This window comes from Pinus tabuliformis, chromosome 6 (genome assembly GCF_031772625.1).
Source record: "Pinus tabuliformis cultivar Carrire ecotype Pingquan chromosome 6, CPIR1, whole genome shotgun sequence".
NCBI lineage: Eukaryota > Viridiplantae > Streptophyta > Pinopsida > Pinales > Pinaceae > Pinus > Pinus tabuliformis.
In genome coordinates this window covers 1,841,767,846-1,841,778,482 of record NC_142292.1, presented here as the reverse complement: position 1 = coordinate 1,841,778,482, position 10,637 = coordinate 1,841,767,846, and the positions used below count along the sequence as shown (strand labels likewise).

The window sequence follows — 10,637 nt, the reverse complement described above, 5'->3', positions numbered from 1 at the left end:
ATGGAGATTGCTACCTTCAGGGCACATGATTATGAATATATGTATCACATGTCGAAGCCCATGATCACAATGGAGACACCCTTCAGCATACCTAGCAACAATGCAAACTTCAGGGATATCTTGAAGAACTGGGTGAAGGAGCTGGTAAAATTCAGGATGAAACCCAACCAGGTTTACAAGACGAAGATACTGTGAAAGGCGTATCAATACTTGGTCATCTTTTCATGTCGCCCATATGGCCAAGAGAGCATGGAGACCTTCCCGCAGAGTTGGGCGATTGCGTTGGACCAACTGGCCAGTGAATGCAAAGCATGCAATTGGTCTGACATGTTGGCTCACAGGCTGAAGAAATAGGTAACAAGAGCTCGACAGCCACCCAAAGGTCAACAAGCAAAAATTTACATGTCCGCTTACATCTAAGATGTAATCTGTGCCCGTTAGGAATTCATGGGCTTGAAGTGCGCATGAAAAACGAATACCTTTGTGAACACTTATTGTAAAATGTTGTTTGAATGTAGCTTCAGAGGATTTATCACAGAACTGTCCGCACATTTTTTCACCCCAGTGTACAAGATGATATTTGAATAGGATCCACCTTGCATATCAAAGGCAGTAATGGAGGCACTAATCGATATAGTAGATTAGTATGCCTCACATTCCAGCACCTTCATATGGATGTACAACATGGAGAAGCCTTCGCATGTTTTACCAAAGTTTTCCTTGGACAAGCTCATCATGCAGGAAGTATCATACCACATTTCGACATGACTATTAGCTAGGATTCACCAGAAGAGGAAGGCACCTTGGCCTGCTCTTCTGTTGCAGATCGGGTTATACGAGATATAGAATTTCAAGCATGTGGATGTCAAAGCAGAGGATATCAAGAAATATCCATACAACGCCTGAAGCTACAATCCGTATGACCCGCATTGTCTTGTAAAAAATCACTGCACGAGAGTACAGTTTCAGTGAATCCATGGGGCTTGTCATTGGGCAGGGGAGGATCCATGGAGATATTGTTACAGCTTCTCCAGGCACAATGAACCGGTCAACATCACTATGGAATGGTTAATGAAGCAGCGTGAAGCAATATCCAAGAGAGCACTAGCAGCTGAGGTAAACATACCAGTGCGTGACAAAGGAAAGAGGAAGATTGTCGACAACATGGAGGAGGAATAAAGATGCAAGTTTCGAGCAGACCCACTTGTGTAGAAAGCATCTTTGGAAATAGAGGTGAAGAGGTAACAATGTGACAAGAGGAACGTGCAAAGGCAAAGAGAAAAACGGAGAATGGAGGAAACATAGAAGGAGTTGCATGAGTTGAAGGAGAAACTCTGGAAGGAACAAGAGCTACGCGGACAGGAAAAGGAAGCACAACAAGAATAGGTACAACAGTGAGCGCAACATGTACAGATAGATAAAACTATGCCTGTACAAGTAGTCGAATCATCTGAACATCTGGCACCAAGCAGATAGGGTGAGCAATCGCAGGAGCAGGACTTTGCTCAAGAGATTGAACAAGCACTTGAGTAGATGAATACATATATGGAGTAATAGGAGTTAGAGAAAGACATCAACCTCATGCCTCACCACCAAGAGGTCGGCCCACCAACTTCACTAGATTCGGAAGCAGAGAAAGTCCCAAGTGACCAAGGAGACACTTAAATCCTTGGAGACAATCCGGAGGGAGAGATGCACAACATCTCATTCGATGAGTCCCAACATAGAGTCGTGCAATCTTACAAAGTGTTGACTCTGGATGATCACACATCTCTTGCGCAGTTTGAGGAATGAGTGATCATGTTTGACATGCGCAAGAATCCAGTAGCATTGGCTGATGCTACCAGAGCATATGCCAAAGCCACTAGCTCGAGTGTTCGCTTCTTGATAACTGAGAACGAGCGAATGGCTAAGGAGTTACAGATGGCCAAGCAAGGAGGATAACTAGTTACAACATCTGCCTGAGCAGAGTTGAAGAAGGTAATACTGGATGAAGTATTTTCCCTTGACACAATCATGTGAGCGTTGTATTCCAAGTTTGGTACCGTGCATAAGGCAATTGTCCATCTCAACGGGTGGCAGCGACGATGTGTTAAGAGAGCATGCATCTTTTCAAACGTGCATGCTATTGTTGATTACATGCAAACATGGAAAATGAGATACAAGGGAGCCCCGTTACACTTGTCCAAGATGATGAAGCCCAGAGCGGTCGAGCTAAAGGTGCGCATTTAGAGTTAGATCTAGAACTATGAAGATCTCCTGCAACTCATCACTAGTTTACAAGATTCCCATGCACAAGTATTTAGGAGTATGGATGTTGTTGTGCACGCACATGCGATCCCATCTATTGGGACACTCACCCAGGCAAAGACGAAGGCATAGATCTGACTGGAGCTTGACTCGTACTTTGACGAGTTGATGCGCATAGTCACCAGCCCAGACTTGGTGATCAATGCAAACACCATGCATCAGTATGTTGCTGGTCCGACTGCCCTCAAGAAAAAACTGCACATGTTATCAGATGATTTGGATAGAGGAGCCTGCGAACTGTACCCAGATGTTATAGAGGCAAGAGTTCGTTTCCAGAAAGATGTCATATTAGAGTACACAGACACCATTGCGGACTACCGAGCTTGACATCAGTTCGCTACTATCGACCACCATGAAGATGTAAAAGAGTTGGTCTTCCCACAGTTATCCGAGTCATAGTGATGTCTTGCATGGCTTGATCAAGCCTATTTTGTCTCACATGGGTACATGTGCAGATTATATGTAATGTCTTGTCAAGTGTAAGTTCAAGTGTCGAGAGTTGGATGTAACAGTCATAGAGTTGATGAAGATTCATGAGGGTAGATGAACTGTCACAAATGGGAATTTCAAGGGCCACCCCACACTTTGCTATAAATAGTCCCTCATAACTCATTGTAGAGGATTTTGGTCAGCCAAGCTTCCTATAGGAGTATCTTAGAGAAAGCTTGGATAGTATTTTAATGAGCCTTGGCTTCTCCATTGTGTAGAGCTAGTATATCTCTTTGGAGGGGCAGGCAACAGTTACTATAACTTCCACTGTCGAAACTAGCGGTTGGTCATGGTTGTATTAGATGACTAGAAATTACACTTCTTAATATAACAGAGCCAACACGTTTCATGCATATGTCGTATTGTATTTCAACTATCTTGTTTACTCTAAATGATATATGTATATGTTTCTTACGCATGCATTTGCATCTATTTTTTGTATATGTATGTATGAATCTTAATGAAATGTGCTGTTGGTTTAACCATCACTTTGGATTTTTATCTTACTTGCCTTCCATGTTGTGATGCGTCTTTTCTCGTGTGTTCCATTCTTAACTCCGTGCTTTCACAGGTTTCCAAGGGGCGCACTCACCTCACACTTAGTGTGTTAGAACCACTCATGCACCTTCCTTGACTTACTACATATGTCACACCCTTGCTACCAACATGGACATCTTACTTGCCTCTGTGCGAAACCGTGGTCAAGACGATACCATACGACCCAGTGCTAGGATCCCTACACCAAACGGTCTGAGGTCTAATTGGGAATTATTTCCAGGGGGATTCCCTGACATGTTGGTGGGTGCAGCACTGTTAACAAAACTACCAAAACATAAAGAACAATGAGATAATAGGACACAAGATGTAGGCGATCAACCAAGGCCAAAAACTCTCCAACTAAGAGGAAAAACCATCAAAATTATTCTCTTCTTACGGAATTTCAATTGACAAATTCCAAGACCTATAAGCCTTAACCAAGACCCTCCAAGACCAAGTCAAATATTTCCTTCTTGAATGGATTTCATCAACAACTTCAACCTTCCAACAACTTCTCCAACAACTTTGACCCCGACAACAATTTCTGCAACGTTGACCTATTAGAAAATCAGAAAGGCAGACAAATTTTCTTATACTTGATGTTGGATGAAACTATGTTCGTTTAATTCCGTTGTAGTACTTACCCAACTATTTAATTTATCAATCCGAGGTCCGTAGACTTACGAGACACATGCACTATATATGCAGGACTGAAGTGGAACTAATCTAATCTAATCTAATCTAAATTATTGAAATCAAATTAAAGCATTGAAACACTAACTAGGAAAGCATGAAATTGCATAAAGGAAAATAAATACAACATGTGAAGAAGTGAATGGCAAACAACAAATATGAGCTCATAACAATAAAACTATGTCAAATTATATTACAATAACTAAATTACAAATCATGAAAGAATCAAAGTTAATCTCCATTCTCTATTATTCATTATTCATTCCAATGAAGAGAGAGCACTCTCTTATATACATGAGGAAGATAACCTTTCCATAATTACATATCCAATATTCTCTCAAGCACTCTCAACTAGTTTCCTGTTATTACAAGATATCATCGCACAAATCTCTCAAACATGATCCCACAAATCTCTCACATATCTTGGATAAGATATGTCTCCATGATTTTCTCCTTAGGATAAGATATGCCTCCATGATTTTCTCGATATGCCTCCATGATTTTCTCCTTAGGATAAGATATGCCTCCATGATTTTCTCCTTAGAAAAAGGCTTGCATAATTATCTCCTTGATATGGTGGAGGAGATATTAATTCTTCACATATTTCCTACATCACAAAACTCACATATTCTTGAGATATATATAAAAATATGTACATTTTCCAATAATTAATCATAAATTCACTTATAATACAAAAATGAATAAAATGGAAAATAAGAAGGTGAAACCCAAGTGTATGTAGGAAAGTGATATGATAACAGGTTAATGGGATGATGAAATGTAAGGAAAAAGGTGGATGAAAATATGACATTTCTGAGTCCCAACATCCTCCCCAACTGAACTTGTTGCATGTCCTCATGCAACCATGCATGGGTATCTTTTAAGAACATTTGGCATCTTGAACTTTGGCTTTAAATGATGATATCTTTTAATAATGAATGTTTCGAGGATATGTGAGAGACATTAGTAACAATTTACATTTTCTTATGGTTGGTTCTTGTGTGACAACCATGAATACAAAGAATGTTGGTTCTTGTGTTAACAACATTTATTTCATTTTCTGTTCTCTTTTCTTCAATAATGTAAACATTCACTGGAAATCATAATGTGCAAAAGAAAGCCCTTTTGTAATATTAATGAAGCATGCCAATATTGCGTATGAAACAAAGTGCAACAAAATATCATTGGAAAATAAATGTTGGTGAATGGTAAATGGAGTGATAGTGGTGAAGAAATGGAATCATGGAAGTGAATATGTAGTGAATGTAGTTCTCCCCCCCTCAACTGAATTGGTTGCATGTCCGCATGCAACTTAACATGGCGCATGAAAGGAAATGTAGCATGGTGAGGGAATTTTCCAAAATATTCACGTTAGCATATAAGGAATTGCATGATTAAAGATTAGAAAACAACATACCTCTACTTACCCAAGAATGATGAATTATGCAATAGAAATGTAACTGCTGCTGCTGCTGGATCAGGAAAATGTGACTGATGTAACCAGATCCTGGAGAATGAAGGAATCTGAACTGCTGATGCTGAATCATGGAAAAGATAAATGCTGAAAGTGGTACTGTGGTACTCTCATAGATCAGAATGCATGCTGCTGTAACTGCTGAGGGAGTCATGAAAAAGTGTATAGTCTTCACCCGCTACAAACCCGATGGTACAATTCTAAACATGCGAATGAATGTGTCGATGTCGAGCATGAATAGAAGTCATTGGAGTACCGGCCATTGATGTATGCCATTAACCAATGCGAGGCAACTCACCATTGATGTCAATGAGTGCCAAGGTACCAGAGTACATCTTGCGAAGTGCGAATGGATGTGTCGAGGTCGAGCCACTTGCAAGATCTGAAGATCAAGGGACATTGATGTATTCCCATGATCGCCAGTGAGAGAACTTGCCATTAAGGCATGCAAGCCTCTAGGTACTCAAAATGAACTCTAGTCTATTTCCCAGATAAGGTGCTGATGTCGATGGGGCAAGACTTGTTGAAAGGTGGGCCTTAAGGAATCCCACATCAGTCAACGCGAGTTTGTACAAAAGATTTGGTAGGACTATAAATGGAAAGAACCCACGGACAAGCAGTGTGGATCTGCATGGATAGGAAATCAAGGCAATGTAATCATGGAAAGGGAATGAATTTTATTCAGAAGATAAACTAGAAGGCAAAAACTAAACTGAAAAGGATAAATGGATGTATGCGATTCAGAAAAATAGGCGTGCGTGCAGTCATGAAAGATAAGGAAATGGAAGATGGGCTGCAACACAAGGATGGTCTAGGCGTTTGGAAGGAAAAAGGGAAGTAATCATGACGCAAAAGGATTGTTGTGTAGTGGAAAATGTCATGATTTCATAGTGATTTCGAAAAATCACTTTGCACTAGATTGTCTGCGACTCTTAGCACCATTCCTGCATAAAAATTGTCACATTTGTATGCCATCTCCATCGATCATCCCTGTATGAAGTGACTTAAAAACAAATTAGCGCATTTTCAAGAATTTATGAAATGTCCATTTGTAAATTATTTTTCGAAGTTACACTAATTGTGGATGAAAAAGGTGTCGCATCATAATGTTGAGCTTTGTACTCATTGATTGTGCAATACTTTTTCAAAATGTTTTTAGTGGTTTGCAAGAAAATTTAAAACATTTGAAAAGGCTGTTGTATTTCTGAGGGAACATGTAATTAGTTTATGAATGAATGAGGAAAAGTGATTTTGATTTTGATTTTTTTTTTTTTTTTTTCTATATATTTTTTATTTATATATATATATATATATATTTTTTTTTTTAATTTTTAATTTTTTATTATTATTATTATTATTATTATTTTTTTTTTAAATTACCAAACATTTTCTTTAAGGTAGCTGAAAAATTGGCCTTGCCGTTACGAAACATCATGAACATATTGAAGTCTGGGATTTTCGTGAGGAGTCATCCGTCATGTCTGCCATTTTATATTTGGGTGGTTCCAAGTGTTTTCAGGAGAAGAGAAAGTCAAAAGTTTGCAAGGAAAATATGGTGTTTGCGGTCTATGCAGCTGCAAATTGTTCAGACACGAGAAGAAGAACCCCTCTTCATGTTGTTGCAGCATCTGGATGTGCTCAGACTGTTCAATGTCTTTTAGCGCTTGGTGCTGAGGCAAAGGGAATGAAAGATTCAGGAGGAGCTACTGCTTTGTTTGTAGCTGTTGAATGTGGTTATGCAAATATATGTGAATTGCTACTCCAAGCTGGAGCAGATGTCCTGGCTGGTAATAGGGCTGGGGAGAATCCTTTATATATTGCAGCTTTAAGAGGTCATTGTGCAGCTGTAGAAGTGTTGGTGAGGCACTGCTTCAAAAATAATATCAACTGGCAATGTGCAAAAGTTTATGGTGATGGCTGGACACCACTAATGGCAGCAGCAGTCGCTGATCGGCAAGATGTTGCAAAGATTTTGCTTAAAGCAATAGAGATAAATATAAGCACCCACTTAAATGAAAACACATTTAGTGAAAGTGCTATATGTGCCTTGAATGACAAAAGAATCCATATTGGCAGTGATGAACGTGAGATCTACACAAGTACCATATGCAGAATTTTACAGGAACATCATTCTACTCTTCAGAATTTCCAAAATAACTTGGACAGCAAACAAAATGCTTCAACTCGTAATCAGTTGTTGGATGCTCAAAATCGCTATGGCCAAACTGCTCTACACATTGCTGCTAGGAGGGCCTCTCTTTGGTGTGTCTGTAATCTTATCATAGCAGGAGCTTCGACAGATATCCATGATGGCTATTCGATGCGTGCTATAGATGTGGCTTATCACCAAAATCACGAAGTTGTGGCAAGTATTATATAAAAAAAATGGGATGCAGTTCAGAAGCAACCCCTACCTAAGATAAAGGAATGCTGGAGATCAAAACATGAGCAGTACGATAATGATGCGAACATATCCACAACATCCATCAATCCCCTATATCATTCCAATAAATAAGATTTTGGAAAGAGGCACGGGAGGGAAATCGATATCACAAGAAACAGATAAGGTTCTGGTTTGATTTGGCAAGATTCTTATGATTTTTATGAGGATTCGGCAAAGAAAAATGCAGCAAACAAGAGTGAATTACCAGAGTGCAAACCCAATTACTCACACCGCCTCAATGTGGATGCCAACATCTTCAGAACGCAACCCCTTAAAAACGTCAGTTTTGAAAAACAGTTTTTGATCAGACCATGACAAATCTAGACAAACGAAGACATGGGTTTTTTTCACAACAGAATAAATTACATAACCCAGAAATCGTTTGCTTAAATTCCTAACGGTCTAAGAGGGAATCATGGTTCTTCAAGACCCTGTTTAGATGACTGCGTGAAGAAAAAAACGGGTTTTTTTTTTTTTTTTACAATTAATGTGCAGAGAATTACGGTGATGACAACCCCTTTTTTTTATTTTTTATTTTTTTTAATGAAAAACTAAAATTTAGAAATAAATTAAACTTTCTCTAGATTTAGTTAGTTTTTTTTTTTTAACAAATGGACACAATGATTTGCATATTGAAAGATGTTTTGATCAAGCATATTGCAAAACATTTATTTATTCTTGAAATTAGTCTAAATCATCCCTATTTTCTATCCTCGAGATCGTACAAAGACGCAGGAGGAGAGCATACTTATGAAAGCAAACGCTGAAACTTATTTTCTGATCATCGAGATCGTACAAAGACGCAGGAGGAGAGCATACTTATTCTAGGTAAAAGCAAAACTGAAAATGAAAGCAAAAACTAAAACTGAAAGCTTACGTACTCTATACTAATTAGAATTTACAATTTAGTTACGTGTAGTTAAACTTCCAATGAAGCCATTCACGTAGCAGTGACAACAATAGATTCAGTAGCAAGTTTTCAAATGATGGATGAAAATATTTGACAGTGAATGAGTCTAGTTGCTCTAACTGCAAATCAACTAAAAGATTAAAAAATGAATCTAATCTAGTACTTACCTGGAACCATTGTTCGATGAAGCTTCGATATGCACAGTTTCTCTCACTCAGATCATGCTGTAACTCCTGTTCTTCTTCTCCGATCTGCTGCTCTTCTTCCTCGACCTCCTGTTCGAATGGTTGTTCGCCGTCAGATACGCAGGATTCTTCAGATGTTGAATCTTCATTTATTTCTTGGGGAGTAGTTGAACTTTCAATTTTTGTCAAGATCTCCTTTTCCAAGGAAGAGGAGATTCCGACTTCTGCAAGGATCTGAGTGAGTAGTTCCAAGCTGACACTCATTATAAAACCATGTTGAAAGAGAAAAGCAAAATAAAAATCAGCACACTAAAAGTTGAATTAAAAACAAAAGGACCACAGAAATAATCTTGAATTCAATACTCAATTAAACCCTCTTACAAGGACTGCTCATTAATTGAGTAATCAAATGCTTCAATTATAACCATGAACCATGAATTCATCAAACACTCTTCACAGTTGAGAAAATCAAACACACTTGCAGAAATCAAAATTCACACTTGCATAAATGTAAACACACCCTACATGCCCTGATCCATAAGAGGTCGAGCCCATTACGGTATCTCGAATGCGATGCGTAGGCTGTTCCCCACGTCTCACCGCCTTAACAACTCGGAGTTAGGAACATGTCTAAACACACTTGCATAAAAAAATAAACTAAACTTCAATCCATCGTGCCTCCCCGCCAACGGCGCCAAAATGTTGGGTGAAACTATGTTCGTTTAATTCCGTTGTAGTACTTACCCAACTATTTAATTTATCAATCCGAGGTCCGTAGACTTACGAGACACATGCACTATATATGCAGGACTGAAGTGGAACTAATCTAATCTAATCTAATCTAATCTAAATTACTGAAATCAAATTAAAGCATTGAAACACTAACTAGGAAAGCATGAAATTGCATAAAGGAAAATAAATACAACATGTGAAGAAGTGAATGGCAAACAACAAATATGAGCTCATAACAATAAAACTATGTCAAATTATATTACAATAACTAAATTACAAATCATGAAAGAATCAAAGTTAATCTCCATTCTCTATTATTCATTATTCATTCCAATGAAGAGAGAGCACTCTCTTATATACATGAGGAAGATAACCTTTCCATAATTACATATCCAATATTCTCTCAAGCACTCTCAACTAGTTTCCTGTTATTACAAGATATCATCGCACAAATCTCTCAAACATGATCCCACAAATCTCTCACATATCTTGGATAAGATATGTCTCCATGATTTTCTCCTTAGGATAAGATATGCCTCCATGATTTTCTCGATATGCCTCCATGATTTTCTCCTTAGGATAAGATATGCCTCCATGATTTTCTCGATATGCCTCCATGATTTTCTCCTTAGAAAAAGGCTTGCATAATTATCTCCTTGATATGGTGGAGGAGATATTAATTCTTCACATATTTCCTACATCACAAAACTCACATATTCTTGAGATATATATAAAAATATGTACATTTTCTAATAATTAATCATAAATTCACTTATAATACAAAAATGAATAAAATGGAAAATAAGAAGGTGAAACCCAAGTGTATGTAGGAAAGTGATATGATAACAGGTTAATGAGATGATG

The 10,637-nt window shown here is 38.2% G+C and overlaps 1 protein-coding gene across 1 annotated transcript; it reads left to right on the top strand.

Annotated features, from left to right (window-relative positions):
- Positions 1–6,980: 6,980 nt before the first annotated feature.
- Positions 6,981–7,883, top strand: LOC149266371 (uncharacterized). The gene has a single exon (XM_089408014.1). The coding sequence runs from the start codon at positions 6,981–6,983 to the stop codon at positions 7,881–7,883; it is 903 nt and encodes a 300-aa protein (XP_089264140.1).
- The last annotated feature ends 2,754 nt before the right edge of the window (positions 7,884–10,637 follow it).

What these genes read in the sequence shown, in the direction of transcription:
- LOC149266371 (XM_089408014.1), top strand. Translation starts at nt 6,981, where the DNA reads ATGTCTGCCATTTTATATTTGGGTGGTTCCAAGTGTTTTCAGGAGAAG.